This window comes from Protomyctophum parallelum (genome assembly GCF_964188405.1).
Source record: "Protomyctophum parallelum genome assembly, chromosome: 11".
In the NCBI taxonomy this organism is placed as follows: domain Eukaryota; kingdom Metazoa; phylum Chordata; class Actinopteri; order Myctophiformes; family Myctophidae; genus Protomyctophum; species Protomyctophum parallelum.
The window spans coordinates 25,045,417-25,066,951 of NC_139707.1; the positions used below are offsets into that span (position 1 = coordinate 25,045,417).

Consider the following 21,535-nt stretch of genomic DNA (forward strand, 5'->3'; position numbering starts at 1 on the left):
TGTCCTGGTGCGATGTTGAGATCTTGTACATGACCTATTGTCACTATTTGTGTACGCCACCATTGTACACTGAAGTATAATCCAGTGTTAAAGGACCACTTTTCAACCTATAGCTTCATTTAATTGGTCCTCACTAATGTTCATGATAAAATCCAACAATTATTTTCTACTCTGTGGCCTGTGCCTCATAGGAGGGCTGTGGGCAGTTAAAAAAACGTCCACCAGTGCCATTGTTAGGCAGATATATATATATATATATATATATATATATATATAACATGATTTTTGCACGCTACTGGTTAATTTGGCACAGCAAAGCTTGGCTTGTGGTTTCATTCTGCCATAACAGTGCATATAGTCTAGTAATTCCTCCAAAATTATTAATGTTTCTGTGATTTGCCTTTGGATCCAGTGTGGCATCAAGCTAGTATCAAGCTAATGTCGGTCTCCTCACTGTACATCACTCCATTGCCAGACCTCACTTTTACAGTATGGCAAAGCAAGGTGATCTGAAGCCACATCTTCATGCTTTGACAGACAAGCTTTAATTGGTCACAATCAAGCTTATAGACATGTCCAAAGCACTGTAAAACCATGATACCAGAAGAACAAGCAACTGAAGACAAAGGGTTTTTTTATGACACAGGTAGAGGAGATTAACCAACCAAGGGCATATACGGTAAAACATTTCTCATTATTTTTGTTTCATTATATATACACTTGCTGTTATGGATTAAGGTTAAAATAAAACACACATTTTCTCAAAATAGCATTTTTGAAATACACACCATTCGTGTCACATTAAAAAATGACAAACCAAAATATAACAAAATGAAAAACGAAATGTTTCAACTCACAAATGATTTTCCCTTTTATTTTAAAGTTTTTTTTCATATACAACATTGTATTTACATGGTCTAGTATTATTTACACAAAATAACAAGTGGCACTGTGTAGTTAGGAGTTATTTTCTTGTTTTTCTCATTCCCTACGGGTGTCTTTAAAATCAAAATCAAAACGATAAATTAAAAAAGAATTACTTTTTTGTTTGTTTGTTTCTCAGTAGCGCTATCTGCCACACAGTCTTCTGCAAAGTGCTGTCCTTTTCCCAACCCAGTTAGAACGGTTTCATCTTTACAAAAATACAAACTTGGCTAACCCTTCCCTCCTCCGTTACAGGTCATCTCCAAACCACCGCTGATCAGCACCCTAAACAGACAGACCAAGCAAGGGTCTTCAATGTGTTCCAGGCCAAGGACCCCCTAGATGAGAGAGATGAAGCAAGGACCCCCACTACATATTTTATAAAATGTAAAAGATTATTTTTTTCATATAAAGCTTCATAGACTTGTTTGACAGCACTATCATCAGTTGTGTAAATGAATGTTTGTTTACACATAATATTTTCTAATATGGACTCATGTTAATGTCTAGCCTATTTTTTTAAATTCATTCATAAACCCTCAATACCGTGGTGCTGCACTTGGGTCGATCTGCTCTTTTCTGCCCCCTACACCAAATCTCTTAGCAGAAAATAGCTAATCTATAATCTCACAATGTGCATTGTGAGATTGTAGATCTGCTATTCTGTGAATATTCCCTCCAGAATAGGGATAAAAAGGGTTCAAATGGTTATGTAAAAAAAAAAAAATCCTATCACACAAACATTTGCAGCCCCTCTGTAGTAACTCTGAGGAGCCCCTATGGCAGTGGTTCCCAAGCATTTTAGCTCAAGACCAAAAAAAAGAAATTAGATGTTTGCCCGGCACAATGCGGCACAAAGTGGCACGTTGTGAGCTTGTAGATCAAAACAGACTGGAAGTGTCTGTGGTGTCTTTGGACTTGATTGTGTTTTAGCCTTTTGTTTGTTTTGTTTTCATCAGCTAGATGCAATGGGCCTCATTCACAAACTCAACGTCTACTATAGGTTTAACTATAGCCTTGATCTGAGTTAAATACAAGTGTCAGATTCATGAAACTTGCAAAACCTTGATGCGTGTATCGAATGATGAAACCCACGTAATTGTACATTTAATGTGTGGCCATGTGTGAAGCATTTGCATAGTTCACAATTATCCCATTAAAACCGGGAAGACAGCATCCGTCTTATTTTAGATTTTAACGTTGGCTATTAAAAAATCGCAGATGTACAAGCTCACAGCGTGCCACTTCATGCCGCACCGCAAGCTTGTACATCTGCGATTTTTGAGTCCAAGTGTTAATGGGTCCCTCTCAAAAATCTGGAAAAATAATAATAATCTGAGTGAGAAATACTGATTTAGAAGGCATTTTCAGAATTAGCCTAGGGTTGTGTGCAAGAAGAGGAAAGCCTGGTTACACTCTGTACTAAGACAACGGTTAACTTCCTCACCTCTATGAGGCCAATTACAGTATGCATCCTCTTATTTTAAATATCCATATTTTTTATGAAAAGTTATCAGTACTTAAAAGTTGTGCCATACCTCACTAACAAAATGTTTCAGTGCCCCCATAGCTTGTCCAAAACAAGACACCCGTTATGATTGATGGTTGTCTGAAGTTTGAACAGGTGTCTTGTTTTGGACAAGCTATGGGGGCACTGAAACATTTTGTTTCTGGGGTTTATTTTTCCCCCATGGAGATTTCCGAAAATACTTGAATCATGACCATACAACATTTGATTCTGTGTAAAAAAAAAGATATACTGAATTGTATACTAAATATATATAGTATATAATAATATTCAAATGTATCTTGACACGGAGTAAAATGTTTTATAGTCATGATTCACCACAAGCCTGGATGGCTTGTGATGTGAGTTTAGGAAAATCGTGAACATCTGGAAAATTAATGGATTTTGTTTTGTATCTAAAATCGCGAAAATCTGGAAAATTAATGGGGTTCGTTTTGTATGAACAAAACCGCCCAGGAAGACAAACTCGAAAACGAAACATTTAATCGTGTCAAGATTGGACACGGTTTTGTGAAGGAGGCCCAATGTGTTTTTAATTGTTGACGGAAATCAACCAACAACCCACCCAACCAGAACGTCCAGCTGTTTGATGCAGTGTTAAGTGTAGTCATCTTTCTGCCCATACTGGATCTTCTGTCCTGAAGCCAACAGAGTGGGATCCATCATTTGGGCAGAAGATGAACAGAAGAAAATAATGGGTGGGCTCGCCTGAGATGACTGATGAAGCCCCAGGGTAAGTATAGAACAGAAGACAGCAGTGTGCCAGTGCTCAATGATTCAGCACCTGGAAAAAGGGTGGCATATAGCATAGATTGATTTGTTTCGCAGATGTCTATGTTTCAAAGAAAACCGAGAGCCTCATTTATACGTATATGACAGCAGAAAACAACTTAAGCAGAAAACAACTTATTTTCAAGTGAAAGATGCAATGCACCATGTCATGTTTTTCCACTTGAAATGTGTCCTCCAGCAACACATAGGACAATGTAGGGGGGAGGGGGGCATCACAATCACTTCAACCATATTTTATACTTTGCGTGCGTGCTTGTACATCTATTTTATTTGAAAAATATCAAAATATATCTGTACCATTTTGACACAAATAGTTTCCTATGGGGGTCCCTGCACAAAAGCTCACGGCATGTTAACTTTATGGCACTTCTACTCACAACCACTCATTCCACTTACCGGTAACCAACAAGAAGGCTTGAATCGCAGAGCTCACTAATTGTGTTAGTAATGACAGAGAGAGAGAGAGCTATGGTTGGGAGGGGCATACAGGTAGACTGTAAAGAGACGCGCACGCGCACACACACATACACACACACACACACACACACACAAGAATGCATTGTCAATGAGGTGTGTCGAAGCGGTCTGAGAAGAAGAGCACCTGTAATTATACCAAGCAGCATCTCATTCCCTACCACTATGACTAGCACAGCAGCTTAGCCAATATGGATTGTATGTGAACCCCCCCCCCCCCCCCCCCCCTCCCCAAAACAAAACAAAACATCTCATCTTTACCGTAATCATCTTTAAAAAGGTGAGTTAATCATTAGTCAATCAGCATCAGTACCAAACACATTATCATCTCCATGTGAGAACATTAAAATGGTGATGTACCACTAGAATCAACGAAAAAAAAAGGATTATTGGTTTGATGTTCCGTTTGTGTGGCAGGCCTGGATTCCCTACATTTTTAACCCCGACAGAAGCCCAGACACTGAAAGAACCAGATAACAGCTGGTTATTTCTTTTACAGGGGTTGTTTTAAAGAAAATAACCTCCCCCACCCCACGGCAACCCACTGAATCTCAGAAGACAAATTGCTGCATTTCTGCTGAGTTTAATTGAATACGTGAAAACAGGCTTACAAAAAGCAGCGATGCTTGATCCTCTCCACCTGTTTCAATAGCAATCAATATGTTTACGTCGAAGAATTTGAAACAGAGGGAGGGACACCTTTCATTTGGAAGGAATTTCAGCACTCCATTTATTTTGCCAGTGACTCATTGACTTGGCCGCACAGGCAGCATGTTCAAAGAATATTCAGTTTGGGTCTATCAGTTGGGGCGGGTGGGCGAGGGGTCGCCTTTAAGTTTGGTTCTCCACACTTCAGCAAGGTTGGGGGCAGTTCACTGTCGATACATAATGGTGATTCTCCCTGAAAGTAAAGACTTAGTGAGGAACACCCTTTTGCCAGTGAATTCTTTTTATTTCTGAAAAGAATATTTTATCATTAAGCGTGTGAGAATTGCTGGTTTGATTTCTCTTCTGAACTGGGTGGATTGACTCGGAAAGAAAGAACTGAATGGCACTACTGACCCTAGATTTTTTAGCTTTATCAGTCACGATGGTCGCGAGGCGTAGCGAAATGGCTTAAGATGCAACTCAGCAAGGCTGTGTGTCCACCGGGGGCCTCTATAGCTATTCACAGCAAGGCCCTCTTGTTCTGGCATTCAGTGGAAAGGATATACTGAGTGTTTCACATGGTGTTGACAGCGAATAATGTGTTTTCTTTGTTTCCGTTAGCAATGAGCAGATGCTGAGAGTTCAAAATGCTTCAACACTCTGTCTTTCAAGCAGGGACTTTATTATTTTGTTGGCAACGTGGCACCGCACCACGGGTAGCTGGGCTCTGCTGGCTCAAACTGAGGTGATTGGTAGACACAAGCCTTGCAGGTTTTAACCAAAGACATAGAAAGGTAGACACCTCTTCCGGCTATGGAGTGTATCTGCAAAAATGATGGCAAGCTTCAACGTTGGTGCTTCACTTGTCTCGTGTAGCCAGACAACTATTGCGAGAGGCAAGAGTCTGGCAATGCAAGACTAGTGCTTCACAGAAGCTTCCACGGGCGTCACAGAGCAGACGTTCGGGTATGATGGAAAATATGCGCTGTGATTGGCCAGTAGTAACTTGAGTGGCAGCATCGCTTCTGCACTTCCGGCGCACGTCCGCCCTCACGTCGATACACATGGCTCAAATGAACTGCAGCGGCCAATGAGGCATCTATTTATTTAATATCTATGGTTTTAACCAGCTTAATGGGCTCTATAGAGCACCAAAGTCTGACGTCAATGTCGGTAGAGGGCGCAAATCCACGGGTTCATGTACTTTTTATTTGCATTGTAATCCCCATAGGGGGATTTTAGATCGCCTCATATAATAACTGTTCAACAAATCATCCAGGCCGCTTCACTCATATGAATATGAAGAATCAACTGACTGAGAGAAAACGCTATCGTTACTGCGACTGAACTTTCGCTAGAAACAGACTCCTTGACAAAAAACGCCGAGACAGCTTGTTTATTTTTGGACCACAACGCTTATATGAAACGATTTTAAGATGACCCCATGTTATTCTCCATAGAGAAATTACTTCCGTGAACCAGGGGAAACCAGGGGATGAGCGAGTGACGTCAGGACTTCGGCGCTCTATGCACACTCTTCTTACTTCCTTCACAGGTGTTGCCAATTATACTAATTAAGGCTCTGTTCCATTTAGTGTGCTGTGGTGCTCAAAGGTTTTAAATTTACAGGACCCTCAAAACTCAGAGTGTATTTGTACAGAGTTACAGACCCGTACGGGGCCAATTGGAACCCACTCAAGGACACTTTGAGACCCACTGGTATATCAGTGTTTCCAGTGAGCCAATAGCAGCGTCCTGACTGTTTGACCAGAATGGAACAGAGCCTTCATTAGTATCATCGGTCACACCTGAAGGAAGTAGGGAAGTTCTTCCCAAAATGGCGTGTGTGCATAGCCAACAGATGGCTACTTTGTAGTGTGTGTGTGTGTGTGTGTGTGTGTGTGTGTGTGTGTGTGTGCGCGCTCACAAGCAAAGCACCAGCTTATAGTGAACCCACCTTGCCACAGCATTGAACAGGATGAGACACAAAGTGCTTCCAATTGCCTATTAACTATCTGAGGTCAGAAACAGACAAGAAAGCTGAGAAATAAACTAAAGAATAATAAATTAAACCACTTCTTTCTCTCTTTCTCTCCAATAAAAGCAAAACAAATCAGGAAGTCAAAGAGGAGGAGGAATCACACTACTGTACTAGCTAAGATTTCATCAGGGAAGCGTGAAGCTAGACTCGTACTAACAAACATACAACTTTTTTTCTGTTTTGTTCAGTGGACAGAGTTTGACATCAACTAAAAAAACACAATAAATACTCTTTTTGAGGGAAAACAAAATATAAGGAATATATCTCTTTATGAGCTAGGACATTTAGTAAAAAAAAAAAAAGAAAAGAAAGAAATAAAGGCATGTCCGTCTTGCAGACTCGTTCATAAAAGGGGGAGGGCGACCATTTTGAAAAAAGAAAGAAATATTTGTATCCATCCATATCGGCGGCCCTTCCCCTTTATACTTATGGCACTACAGCAATTCCACAACTTTTTATTCTCTCAGTTTTATCTTTTCCTTTAATTCTTACCGTCTGTTCTTTTTCCTTTTTTTTGTTTACCCTGAACACACAATGTCCCCTAACGGTACCTAGTAACACAGCTGGATTTCAGTTTTTTTTCTCTCTCTCTCTCTCTCTCTCTCTCCCCCCCTTTAATATTAGTTCAAGATATTCACGTTTGTCTGTCTTTTTTTGTTCTGTTTTGTTTGTTTGTTTTTTTGTCAACATAAAGTGCAACAGTGCTTTTGTTCTCTCCTCTGGCCACGCATCCTGGTGACCCCAAATGGTCAAAGGTCAAGGTTTGTCAGGGTCGGGGTTCAAGCTGGTCTCGAGGGTGGCGCTGTGCGCGCTAGCCATGCTGGTGGCGCTGTGTGCGCTAGCCACGCTGGTGGCGCTAGCCACGCTGGTAGCGCTGGTGGCGCTGTGCATGCTAGCTACGCTGGTAGCGCTGTGCACGCTAGCCACGCTGGTGGCGCTGTGCACGCTGGTAGCGCTGTGCGCGCTAGCCACGCTGGTAGTGCTGTGCGCGCTAGCCACGCTGGTAGCACTGTGCGTGCTAGCCACGCTGGTAGCGCTGTGCGTGCTTGCCACGCTGGTAGCGCTAGCCACGCTGGGTTCCTCCACCTCCTCTAGCTCCTCTTCCTCATCGTCGTCCTCCACCACTTCTCCTACGTCCAGCACCTCTACCTCCTCATCATCATCATCCTCATCCTCCTCGTCAACCAAACCTCCTGCTCCGTCCAGTGCATCGCCTCCCCCGCCCGTCTCCTCCGACTCCTTGGCTTCTTTCAGTCGCTCCCTCGGCTGCTCCGCGTTCTCCTCCCACTCTCTCTGCTGGTAGAGGCCGCCCGCCAGCGCTTTGAACAAGCCCTCTTCGTAAACTTTCAGAATGGCCTCGCACACAAAGCGGTACTGACTCTGAGGGAGAGACGGGAGAAGGAGGGGGGGGTGGGGGGGGGGGGGCGGTGAAGAGAGAGAGAGAAGGATAGAGGATGGGAAAGAAAGACCAAATAACGGCACAGTTAAGCCTAGGACAATAATGCATATTTTATATTATATATTATATTACGTTGCTGTCGGGCTGAAATCTCATAAATAAATTTAAATCCTGGAAAGTAACAGTATTGCACCGATTTATAATCCATTGTGCGAGTTTGTCGCTCGCCGTGGAAAAGAGAACAGCCCAATCTAGAGCTTGTGTGTCAGCTATTTTCGGGGCAAGCGACCGCCATGCCATGAAGTGGGCTCGGGTTCCAAAAGTGGGGTCCGGGGACCCACAGGGGTCCTTGAGGGAGTTCCAGGGGGTCCCCAGCTAAATGATAGTTTGTAACCAAAATGGACCCTTATGAGTCTGTAACTGATAGTTTGGAACCAAAATGGACCCTTATGGGTCTGTAACTCTGAGAGTGTACAAATGGAACCATTAAATGGGGGTCTGTAGACTAATATGCATGTCAACATGGGGGTCCTTGAAATTGAACGGGTTGAGAATCACTGCTAGAGCCGATCTTCTCTTATGGGGGTCCCTGGCATATCTTTTAAAATGGGGTCCGTGGGCTAATTAGTGTCCATTTGGGGGTCCTCGACATGAAAAAGTTTGTGAACCACTGGTGTAATGTATACGTACAGGTGTCTGGATCATCATGGCTCTCTGGTCTCTCATGGTCCGGACGATGTCCAGGGGATACACAGGCTGACTGCACTCCATCAGACACAGCGCCGTCTCCATGGTGATCAACACGCCCGTCCGACCGATCCCCGCACTGTCGCGAAAACAGAGACACGCGGCACGTAAATTATACAGGCTGGATGGCGCTCGCGTGGCACGGGGTCCCTGCCCACCACCACGCATGCAGGAATCCTGGTCTCTATACTGTCTTCCCCTGGTCAGCCGGGTCGCCTGATGGAGGGGAAAGGAACTGGTTGGAATAACGTGTTCCTTCCACACGTTACATCCTACCAGGGAATCCCCCCCTCTGTCTGTCTGTCTGTCCGATAGGTGATAAGAAGCCTGCTCACTCCTCATGCATTGAAGGGAGCATGAGTTCAGTTCTCTCCCCAGGCAGGGGCACGCATAACGACAAAATCGAGGAGAAAAAGGGGTAAAGACACAATTGGCCAAACTACATAATAACCAGCAAGACGCCTGGGGGTGAGAAGGAATTTGGTGTCATCGAAAACTTGTGTCCTTGAGCAATAGAACACACTCGAATGCACGCACATATTCCAAATACCTGCCAGGACATGTTTGAGTGCCGTGTCTGAGCACGGGGAGAGTATTGTCGCTGTCTGGCAGAAACCTCTTATCTTCGGGTTTCGTGAATGAACGCCCAACTTGATCAAACTACAGCGTCACACAAAAGCTTCAGAAGTAGCAGATCCACAAGCCCCAAACACGGCGCAAAGCGGCGCATTTTGGACTCGTCGATCTGCCACTTTTGCAGTTTAAAAATTTTAATCCCGAAAAACAACAGTTTTGGTCTTGATAGTGATGATATAGTACATACAGTACCATCTAAGTTGGCACAGTAAGTTTTGTGTGTGTGTGTGTGTGTGTGTGTGTGTGTGTGTGTGTGTGTGTGTGTGTGTGTGTATCAGTCCGCCTATATAATTGCATGTGTAAGTCTATTTTTAACGATGTGCATCATTATGAGCACTGTGAGCATGCAATTCCTCTGTGTGTGTGTGTGTGTGTGTGTGTGTGTGTGTGTGTGTGTGTGTGTGTGTGTGTGTGTGTGTGTGTGCAAATTTGTATGAGTATGTGTACTGTCTATGTTTATCGGTAAGCATACCTGTCCTCCAATTATGAATGTGCGTGCACACGCATGTGTTGAGTGAGTGTCAAGTCTGTACACATGGTTGCTGCACCTTGTAATGCCCTGGAAACGGCAGATCTGCTATATTTTCTGTATGTGACGACACCGGCGCACAGCAACGTATACATCATCATTTACTCCCCCTCTCACCTGCAGTGTACCACCATGGGCTGGTCCCTGCCGGCCCGTTTGATCCGCACCAGAGCCACGAAGTCCAAGAAGTCGGTGGAGTCGTCGGGAACCCCGTGGTCCGGCCAGGCCAGGTACTGGATCTGTGTCAGCTCGCGCTGCTCCTCGCTCTGACCACACAGGATGGGAAACAAATGGAGCTCATTAAAGTGATGTACCCACATAGAAATGACCCGACACACTCTGAGCAGAGCTTCCATTATTATTATTAGCCTCGAGGCTGGGAACCAAATTTAGGAAGTTGAGAAGCACCCTGTGGGACCCAGGCTCATTAAAATGGACTCATGGGCCGACCATGAAAAAACGGAACCACAAGCCCTTTTTTGTCATACTTGATCATGCTACAGCCATTTTTAAAGACATTAAAAATCCCATAGACATGGCTGCCAAATTACATAATCTTCAAAAGCCATGTATTGGAGGGGCTAGCACCCCTCACAATTGCCCCCCCCCCCCCCCCCCCGCCCCACACACACACCACTGCTTCATGTGACTCAGAACCTCGTGTGTTCCTCTAAAAAACGTTTCTTCTTCCGCATCCCCATGGCAACGCATGTGGCTCCATGGCAACCAACACAGGCAGAGGAGAATGCTAATTGGCTCCTTGTAGAGCCATACGTTTGGAAAGGTCAGGAAGCACAGACTTCAGGATAACACAGCCGCGACCGCTGTCATCTTCAATTACAACTGAATGTGGGGCTTGTGTCCCTAAAAAAGATCTATAGTCAACTATACTAGCCACTGTAATAGCCACAGTGGTTATCCACTATATTGACCACAGTGTCCATCCAATAAATTAGTGGTCCTCAATATTATCGGCCTCCCGAATAATATCGGCCGATATAATCATACATGTTTTATATCAGAAAATATTGGTATTGCTTTTTTATTATTATTATTATTATTATTTTGTGGGAGGTAGTAGGGCCTTAGTAGGGCCACCAGGGGGGGGGGGGGGGGGGGGGGAGTAGGACGAAGGCCCTACTCCTGCGCGTACCCCTCTCTCTCTCTCTCTCTCGCCCTCTCTTGCGCATGTGCGTACATTTAAAAAGAAATGCCAAGTTGGTATAAAGTGACTTGTGACAAAGGCGTGTAAAAGCCAGGATATCCATCCTCCGAGGGTATATGTCCTCTCCGATTCGCCTCTCTCTTTCTCTCCCTCTCCCTCACTCCATCTCTCCCTCACTCTGTCTCTCTCTCTCTCTCGCACTTTAATACAAAATAACGAACACGATATATAGTAGAAAAAGAAACATGGATATATTAAGAGGAGGTGCAATTGTGTGAATAAATGGATGGAGGCTAACCATTGGCCAGTGTGAACTGTGAATGGATGGAGGCTAATCCATCATCTCTGCAATCTCATTATTTTACGTGAATAATGGAGGCTCATCATCTTTGTGAATGAAGGCTAATCCCTTTGATGATGCATACTTATTGTGAATGCATTTATATACCAACTCACTTTATATCAACTTGTCTCATTATATTTTTTAAGGTGCACGTGTGCACACAAGAGAGAGGGATCAGGAGAGAGTGAGGGAGAACTGAAATGAATGAACTTAAAAACTTGCGTAAAAAAGAATAAAAAGCGACACATGGCGGCCATGTCTATCAATATCTATCTCTATTTATAAACTCTTATTTATAAAGCAGTTATAACGGAATGCACGTTATTATTATACATTCTAGAAACAGCCAGCCAATTGGAGACGGTCTTGCATCAAATAAGAACTGTGTTCCAAAAATTTACAAATGATCCTGGCAGTTTCACTCATATGGATATGAAGAATCAACTGACTGCGAGAAAACGCTAATGTTCTGCTAGAAGCAGACTCAAATATGAGTGACCGACTGTTATAAATGATACAGATACACCTCCGCGACAATATATACTACAATGCTTATAAGACGATTGTTTGATGATTGACGACCCACGGTTATTCTCGAGAGAAATCATACATCCGAGCGAGTGACATCAGGACTTTATTCCAGTGTTTCAACGACCGATGAACACAATGAAATGGTCAGGTAAAATGAACACAATGAAATGGTCAGGTAAAATGGCATAATCGTGAGAGCCCTATATCAGTGTGTATCAACCTCCTGTTCTATCTCCTCCTGTCCGCCTGCCTTCGTCTCCCTTTCTCCTTTCTCCTCTGCCTCGTGTGTGTGTGTGTGTGTGTGTGTGTGTGTGAGAGAGAGAATGAATGACTGGCTGGTTGCGGTGGTTGGGTTGTCGTGGCAACCATATCCCAATAATACGTGGCCCGCATGCAGCAGCGAGAGCCCGAAAAAGAACAGCCCACACCAGTCGCCATGGCAACACACCTCCTCTGGGCTGCATGTGCTCTCTCTCTCTCTCTCTCTCTCTCTCATGATGTAATGTGTTTAATGTAGATGGAAGTTTGTGTGTTCAAAACAAATACGCAAGACACATGAGTGTAATAAATGTAGGATACCGGGATGTGTGTGTGTGTGTGTGTGTGTGTGTGTGTGTGTGTGTGTGTGTGTGTGTGTGTGTGTGTGTGTGTGTGTGCGTGCGCGGGTGTGCGCGCGGGTGTGTGCACGTGCGTGCAGGGAGGAGAGAGTTGTACCTCTGTGTGCGTGAGGGTCATCTCCCTGACCAGAAAGGCAGAGTTGCCCTCTTCAGTGTGGCACGTTACTGTAAACCCCCCATAGGTGGCGCTGTTGTCTGGGTTTGGCCAGTACTGATGGCACTTCACCTACAGGAAACACACAGGCAGCATCATTAGACTGACACCAGACAACATCCTCTCACACTTACTTCAACACAGACCAATGTTTAGCACATAAGGCTATATCTTGCGCCACCCCGGCTTAACCCTTATCCCTAAACTAATTTAGGGATAAGGTGTAGTTTCCCTTTCGGCTTTTCCCTTACCAAACCCTTGTTGCCAAAATCTGGAGATTGCAACTTGGCGCACCTCGGTGCTTGTGTGTGATAATGTGCAGTTAAAGCACCAACCAACAATCTGTCGCAAGGAGTCGCATGGCGAATCATTGCTGTGGTTTGGGCTTTAAGGTGAGTGTCACCAGTGGTGGACAAAAATCTTTTGAAAATAGCCGATCTACAAGCTCACTATGCGTCGCATTTGGCCGCATTTTCAAATTTCCAAAAGGTATATAGGGCTGAAGTGGGTACTGTATGTTTTCTAATAATAATAGCAATCTCCAATCTTGTAGTGGAATAAAAGTACAAGATTTGGATCTGAGATGTTGTGGAGTAGAAGTAAAAGTATTGGAAATTGGAAATACTCACATAAAGTAACACCCAAAAATTTTACTTTAGTACAGTACTTAAGTAAATATACTTAGTTGAATTATACCACAGAGTGTCACACTACACTACATACCCGTCCCCTCTCCACCTGCGTGGTCAACATGACCACCATAGAGGAGCCCTGCTCCCACGTCATCTGCCAGAAGTCAGGGCACGTCTGGGGCAGAGGACCCTGGCACGCTATGTAGCGGTTTATCAGGCTGGAGGCTGGGATCTCCATCTACAGAGAGAGAGAGAGAGAGAGAGAGAGAGAGAGATAGGAGGACAACAAAGGAAGCTGATTAGAGCTGAAATAAGGGCCAATAAATCCATATTGCGATACTTCCTCCCGTGATATATATATATATATATATATATATATATATATATATATATATATATATACGTGATATTATCATTATCGAGGGCCTAGCCTGAGCTAACGTGTTAGGTTTCTGGTCTAGAGGGGCGGGTCGCGGCTCAGATTTGCGCACGCCCTGATTGGATCTCATCGATCTGTCCGTCACCCCCGGCCCCTCCTCTCCCCCCTGGTGCAGCGCTACGTACGTCACATCATTTGGAGCGACGCCCACCCGGAAGGGTTGACTCACACTTTTAGACCAGAGCGGCCAATGCGTTCCTCCAGGCTTTCAATTTTTGCACCAACAAAAATTAAAGCCTGGTACCGAGGCTATCGAGGGCCTAATATGACCACAGATATCGAATTGTGAGGTACCCATATCGTTCCACCCCTAGAGGACTCACTAATGTTACTGCTGCCGAATTAGTTAGAAACAGACTGTATCAAATATGGCTGACTGACTATCGTAAACGATGCAGAGACACCTCCCTGACAATTTTAAGATGACCCAATGTTATTCTCCAAAGAGAAAAACATCCACGAACCACTTGGAACCAGGGGATGAGCGACTGACGTCAGGACTTTGGCGCTCTATTGCCTTGTTTTTGAAATGTGCCACACAAATACAACTGCCTTGCCTTACAGGCGTATACTGATGTGTAGAGAGCTAAAACCCAGGCAAAACATCTCTGCCATTTCAATTATAATATGTTCCATGACCATTTGTTTCAAGAGTTAAATTAACACTGAGGTCTCAGAGAACATTATTGTCATTAATTTTTGTATAAAATGGGGGTTCGTATACTATACTGGCAAATTACAATGAGTGCCATAATAAGGGTCCATTTGGTTCCATTTGTGGACTCTCAGGGCCCTTCTCCACCAAAAGAACTTTGGTTCAAGAACTGGTTCCGTTCTAGATTCTTGGAACCTTTCACAGAACCAACGGCAATTTTTTTGTTCCAGTTCCGAAACAACTTTTAGGTGCGTGGGTGTGTGTGTGTGCGCATGGGTGTGTTCATTCAAGTTAATCCGTTTCAGCGTTTTGTTGTGAATCATTTAAGTTTGCACTGAACGTATTGACACCACTATTGATTCTGTGAGGGTGTGCAGAGAGAGAGAGAGAGCGAGAGAGTGGGTGGGAGAAGAGTTGGAGAGGAAGATGAAAGGGGATACTCACATTGATGTAATTTGCATTGATGTAGTCATCTGTGCTTTTCAGAATGACCCGTGTGGCATCATCTAGAGAGAGAGAGAGAGAGAGAGAGAGAGAGAGAGAGAGAGAGAGAGAGCTGTCAGGACAACTATACAACCATTTCTCTGTGTTAAGAGAAAACCACCGCTCTCCCCAGGTTAGGAGATATGAGCACGGTGATGGAATATGAGCACTGCCATCAAAACCACCGTTTTGGTGAAGAGGTGACCACCGAAAAGTTGGCAACTCTACACCTAAAACTGGAGTATGAATAGGCCTTTAGCCTGTGCAGTACAGTGATGAAGTTAGAGTGCAGTAGCATGGATTTCTAGAGCACATTTATACACACAGTTATATTACATTTAGACGTCATCGTTATCTGCAATTATGCAGCCGATGCATCCTGATTTTTAAAGGTTTTATGACATTCTTTTTCATTTCTTTTTCTTTTTTCTTTTAGGTTTTATGACCTCAATTACACCCAAAAAACCTGAACTTTGAACATTCAGTGGATTTTCTGTGGTCTGAAGTTTTCTTTGGGGTTTTTTGGGCCTTTTGAGCTACAATGAAAACAGGCAACACAGTGAAACAGTGAAATCTGCTGGCAAATCCCATTGACATATATGGGATTAGCAGTAAGTGATGTCACTTACTGCCAGCAAATCAGAGCACCTGTTTGAGCCAGAAAACCCCAGATCACAGAAAATCTACTGAATGTTAAAAGTTCATGTTTTTTGGGTGCAATTGAGATTAGAAAACCTAAAAAAAACAAGAACAATTCCAAAACCTTTTTTTAAATGTCACAATCCCTTTAACCACTTTCAACTCGCCGTCTCTATTTTTGGCATGTCATTATTATTTTATTTTTTTTAAGATATTTTTTTGCGGCTTACGCCTTTTATTGATTTTTTGAAGGGACAGACAGTAGGCTGACAGGAAACGGGAGAGAGATGGGGGGATGACATGCAGTAAAGGCCGTGTCGGGTCCGGGAGTCGAACCCGCGGCACACTGCGACTGGATTACCAGTCCGGTGCCCAGACCGTTACGCTACGGCCTGGGCCGGCATGTCATTATTATACGAGAATAAAACAAGTTAAAAAAAAAAGTCACTTTGTGACTCGCACTTGTAGATCAACTATTTCAGCTATTTTGTAATTGTTTTTTAAAGAAAAAAATATTTAATGTGTCAGTGTCTTCTTTGTATATTTAAGTTATTTGACAGATCAACCTGGTGCAATTTGTGATTACGAAGCCTAAAAGGCAAAACGGAAATGCAAATTATCGTTCCAATGTTCAATGCAAAAAACACAATTATTTGTGTGACAAATTTTGTAACAAAATATGTGACAGCCCAAGTTGCAGAGAGCATGCATGAATACTCAAGACTCGGAGTGCAGTGAGACACATACTGTACATTTACTGTAAGTAAAAATCTGGCTTTAAGTGCCCAAAGGGCTGATAAACAAGGACGTTAAAGTAGAAATGTGTGAACATACATGGAGAGATGTCTCGGTAGCGGTTTTTGGAAACGTTCTGAGGTAATTTGGCACACAGCATGGTCATCCCCGGCCTCTTCCTATACAGTTGCTGTGAGGGCAAAAAAACAAACGCACAAAAGCAAATGGATTAAACCTCGATTCATTCTCAAATGCATGACCGTGACCTCAGTGTGTACCATCACGCTTTATAATAGTAAACGAAGAAGTATTTCAAATGGTATAATGTATAAAACAAGTATAAAGCAAGTGATTGAAGTAGACCATAAATGCTCTGACTGGTCGATTCAGTTTCAGAAATCATGAATGAATGAATAAATCCCTAGTATTAAAATCTCTATTACAATACTGTAATTTGACCCCATCTCCTCTCTCTCAGTTGATTCTATAAAAGAAGTCTTCACAAATTCAAACTGCAGTTTGAATCAGTCAAACAAAGAGATTAACTGAAACCGACACTGGAATGTTTAAGCAACATGAGAGGGAGTCGTCTTAACCCGCCAACACCAATGATGTCTCTGTTTGAAAGCACAAGCGAGCGTGCACATGTATTATGAGAATGCATGTGCGTACAGTCACTCAGTCCCCCAGCATCCGCATTGGGGGTGGAAAGCACTCTCTGAAAACATTGTGACGCGTTGTTTGTGAGCTCGTCGATCGGCTATTTTCAGCTAAAGCATGTCCCACAATAGCCGAAAACAGAAAAGGCACTATAGCATAGAGCCCTGAGGGACTCCGCTCAACCATATTATGGGGTTTAAGTGGTTTAAGCTCAGATATTCCAATGAGCAAAGTGAAAGGAGTATGTCTGAGAATGCATGCAGTGTCCTAGAAAATCGCCTTTCCTCTATGACAGGGGCGCTCAACCCGTGGGTCGCGACCCCTTGGGGTAACGCACTGTGGATAAAACACTATATACTGAATGCACCATTTACCATTTAGGTTCAGGGGTTATGGTTAGAGTTATGCCTGATTTAAAGTCGTGCTGTGGTTAAAATGGCAAACACATTTTCAAAACGCCATTCAGGAAAGCATCTTGAAATGTTGATGTCCTCACAAGTATAGCACTGTGTGTGTGTGTGTGTGTGTGTGTGTGTGTGTGTGTGTGTGTGTGTGTGTGTGTGTGTGTGTGTGTGTGTGTGCATGCGTTACATTCCTCTCCACCAACAACACAGCAGGACACTCAAAGAGGAAGTAGTTAAGCGTTGTTGATAAAAGACAGGAAGTCCTAGGAATGTGGATCTCCCTCTCTCTCTAAAAGCTATGCCGACAACACAAATGGGCACTCTGGCATTTACAGTTATACTACACCTTCCAATACTTCTGTCTTTGCTGACCCACATATGTGAGAAAAACTTTCAATAATTTAGATTTTTTTAACACATTTTTTCTCTTGTGGGGGTGCCTGGCACAAAGCCTTTTCAGATGTGTGTGTGTGACTGTGCGTGAGTGCGTGCGTACGTGGGGGGGTTGGGGGGGCGTGTCTGCGTCCAAATTTCAATTTCACAATATTTGTATGACAATTAATGGCCAACTTAAATGTGGTAATGGTGACACAGCCCTATGTTGTGTGTGTGTGTGTGTCCTCTCAGTCCTCACGTCAAACTGTGCCAGTATGGCGCCACTGGCCAGGCCCTCCTTCAGCAAGGCCATGGAGTCCCTCCAGGCGTGCTGGTCCAGCTGGGCCGGGTCCTGAGGACCCTTCTCTGGGATGTACTGGAAGTCTGGCTCAGAGTCAGCCTTCTCCTCCACCACGTCATAGATAGCTGTGGGGAAAGAGGAAAACCTTTCACGAACCAGTGCTGGAAAGTCATTAAGTACATATACTTAGAGAGATGGAGTGCCGTGATTTCCCCCCCCCCCCCCCCCTTAAAACATGATCATCAGGAATTAAGATTATATTAGGAAGAATATTTTTCTTTTAATATATATTTTTTTAAACGTGTACAGAAAGTGTTAAAATTATGTTTTGATGTGACCACACCCACCAGTTCATTAAGTATACCTGGTTTTCACCTTAGTACCACCCACCTAGTGTCGAAAAATAAAACTTCTGGGAACTCTTCGTGTGAACTCACGGTGAACTTAAGCCTCGGCCACAGCTGTGTGTTGTATGTTAACACCCTGAGTGGCATAAACGGAGGTCTCCGTCCTATCAAATAGTAACGCTTGACACTCAGGACGGAGATTAATAAAAGGACGGAACTTTATTGATATCAAAACAGAGCGCACTGCTCCACAGGCTGGGAGCGCCTGTTGGGCAACATTCGATGTCATCGAATTGTTTGGGACGTCATCCAAAATATTTCCCCCAATTTTAGTGGATGAGAACGAAAATCTTAATCAATCTTAAATCAATCCGTCCAATTCTAATCAAAGATTATGTTTTTGACGACCCATCGTGGTCGCTAGTCGCGTTAGAAGATGAAAAGCAATGAAGATTGCAGTTTGCACTTTTTTATTTGTATTCTGAGATTCAAATATATCATGCAGTTGATTGTATTTGAGAAAGATGAAAATTAATGAAGATGCGTAATACTATAGTTACATGTGTTTGCTTACCAGGTGATTGACATGGATTTAAATATATCACGCAATCTTACATGTTTCTTTACTATAAGACGGGATCAAAAATCAATCCCGGTTTGGCCCACTTGAGACATTAAGAAGGTCTTATCAACTCTGATCTCATCCTTCTGAAATGCTTTGCCCCTCTCTTTTTATACACAATACACAGTAAAATATATAGTGTTTGTTTAAGAGAGCAGTATTCCATTGGGTTCCATTATTACCTCCTTGGAGTCAAAGTAACACTGATTGGACTGTGTAAACTGGCCAATGACTGGGATAAACAGAATGCAGGATTAGGTTTTTGCACATACAAACCATTAGAATGCAATCTGTACCACTCTTGGTTTGTACACGCAGCAACTAAACAACTTTAAATGGACTGTGTGACTTGACCTTATACATACGTTATACATGGTGCCTGTACTTCACTCTGCATTAAAAAGCAGACACAGGTGGGGGGTAATGTCCAACTCACCGTTTGGCCTGACCAATAGGATTAGCTCTCCAGAGTGGCTCTCACAGCTGGCCTTAATGAACATGACCACCTGGTCGTGGGTGTGGTCAGAGATGTCCCGCCCGTTAATCAACACTACCTGGTCGCCCTCATTAAGGCGAGGCACACACAGGTCAGCCTGAGAGAGAGAGAGAGAGAGAGAGAGAGAGAGAGAGGATAAGGGAGAGATACAGGAAGTGATGGGAGGAAAGAGGGAGAGAAAGTGGGGTGTTACTAAGATTTAAATATCGTTGCAGTCAGGCAGAAACCTCCTATTCTCCATAGTTTAACTTTTTTGAAAAATAATGCCCTCCTACGTGATCATACAAAAGCATAGAAAGTAGCACATTCTCAAGCTCAAAACAAGTACCTCCGTGCTCATTTTGAATTTGAATCCGAAAAGTAACAGTTTTGGTTTTTGGTTATGAGGTTTCCACCCGTCTGAGATGATATCTGTGTGTGTGTGTGTGTGTGTGTGTGTGTGTGTGTGTGTGTGTATCAGCTTACCGATGTTCCAGGGGCCACTCGAGACACAATGATGGGCATCTTTTGGTCCACGCCCCCCTGTAGGTACATGGACAAACATCATGGAGGTGAGATGATGTGTGTCAGCCTGGCGTCATGTCTCAGTTAGGCCTGTCACAATTACCACATAATCCCCTAATCGCAATTATTTGACATGATGGCAATTATTTTGCAAAATTGTCTTAATCGCTGGACAGGGCCACTGCCCACTGCCCAGGCTCTCTCTAAACAGGGCCCAAATTAGCCAATTAATCACACCTGATCACCCCTAGATCTCCTGACTTGTTCTGACATTACATCTGATGTTCTGATATCTCCATAGACTCCATATTTGGCCATGCCTGACAAAGAACTCCATATAGGCATAAAAGTGACACAACACAGACATAATAACTTGGTGGGGCATTCAGTTCCAACTTGCATCGTTCCAAGTAGGCCCAAGGGGCACCGCTCCAGTATTAAATAATATGGCACATTTTGGCCATAATACATTCATTATTTTGGTTATCGGTCATTTCTTTGTGTATTTACATTTTTGTCCAATCTGCCCCATGCAACTTCCGTTTACAAGGCCTAAGAGCCACACAATTGAATCGTTAATACACAATAAATGGTGGAGTAAAATGCCATAATGGTGACAAGCTCTGGTTTCAGTGTGCAGGCAGGGAGTGGCAGCTTTATACATAATCACAATTATTTGAGATAATCGCAATTGAATACTCGTCTATTCTGTATTTAAGTCTGATTCATTTTGTAGTGCTACGTTACGTCTGGGTCCAAGTGGCAACAGCTCCCGTCCGCATCTCATTGTAAATAGATATCTAAACGCATGAATCTTTTTACAATGACATTATTTTTCAGAAAGGAAGCCATTGAGGGTTAAAATGGGTCTTAATGCTTCCAACTCAAGTAGAATTAATAATGTTTATTATTAAAGTGTCCATGACAAAGAAAATATATGATGTGGAGACAATAAAGACTATTATTATCATTATTTTTGAAGGTTATAACAGTCCATTTGCTCAGTACAATATTAATATTAATATAAATGTTCAAAATAGCGGATCAACAAGCTTACAACAGGTCATGTGTTGTAAGATTGTAGATCAACTATTTCCACTATTTTGTAAAAAAAGAAAAAGAAAAAGAAAGAAATTAAAGTAAAGCTTATTAAATGTGTCAGTGATTTACGTTATTTGTCCTATCTGCCCTGTGCAATTTGTGATTACGAAGCTTAAAAGGCAAACTTAAATACGAATGATCACAATTATTTGTGCGACAATTACAGTAATGGTCAACTTAAATGTGTGGCAGCGCTCTCACCTTGACATTGAAGCCGAAGCGACCATGCTCGTCAGGTTTCATCTTGATCAGGACCAGATTATCATGAGGAACCACTCCGTTTAGCTGCGTGCCACACACACACACACACACACACACACACACACACACACACACACACACACACACACACACACACACACACACACACACACACACACACACACACACACACTTTTAGCTCGAGACCCAAAAGAGAAATATGATTTCTCTCCACCCAGGACCCAAGCTAGTGAAAACAGCTGATCTACAAGCTCACAATGCATCGTGATGCGGCACGTTGTGAGCTTGTAGATCAGCTCTTTTCAATACTTCTAAAAACCGATTCCATGCCGTTACCATAGGCGGGATCGTGAGGCTAGTGACATAAACAACGAAGAAGAGCCACATCCACC

The 21,535-nt window shown here is 43.2% G+C and overlaps 1 protein-coding gene across 4 annotated transcripts in view; it reads right to left on the reverse strand.

The window, feature by feature from the left end:
• Positions 1–858: 858 nt before the first annotated feature.
• ptpn4a (protein tyrosine phosphatase non-receptor type 4a) overlaps positions 859–21,535 on the reverse strand; it is a 114,825-nt gene continuing 94,148 nt past the window's right edge. For all 4 annotated transcript variants that reach the window (XM_083777524.1, XM_083777522.1, XM_083777523.1 and 1 more), the window contains exons 17-27: positions 21,123–21,206; positions 19,782–19,838; positions 19,257–19,413; positions 17,810–17,976; positions 16,211–16,301; positions 14,699–14,760; positions 13,252–13,398; positions 12,472–12,600; positions 9,836–9,984; positions 8,497–8,632; positions 859–7,787 (exon numbers count right to left, since the gene is read on the reverse strand). In XM_083777524.1, the coding sequence (XP_083633650.1) occupies positions 7,164–7,787; positions 8,497–8,632; positions 9,836–9,984; positions 12,472–12,600; positions 13,252–13,398; positions 14,699–14,760; positions 16,211–16,301; positions 17,810–17,976; positions 19,257–19,413; positions 19,782–19,838; positions 21,123–21,206 (1,803 nt within the window). In that variant the 3' untranslated portion in view covers positions 859–7,163. The remainder of the gene's footprint in view (positions 7,788–8,496; positions 8,633–9,835; positions 9,985–12,471; positions 12,601–13,251; positions 13,399–14,698; positions 14,761–16,210; positions 16,302–17,809; positions 17,977–19,256; positions 19,414–19,781; positions 19,839–21,122; positions 21,207–21,535) is intronic.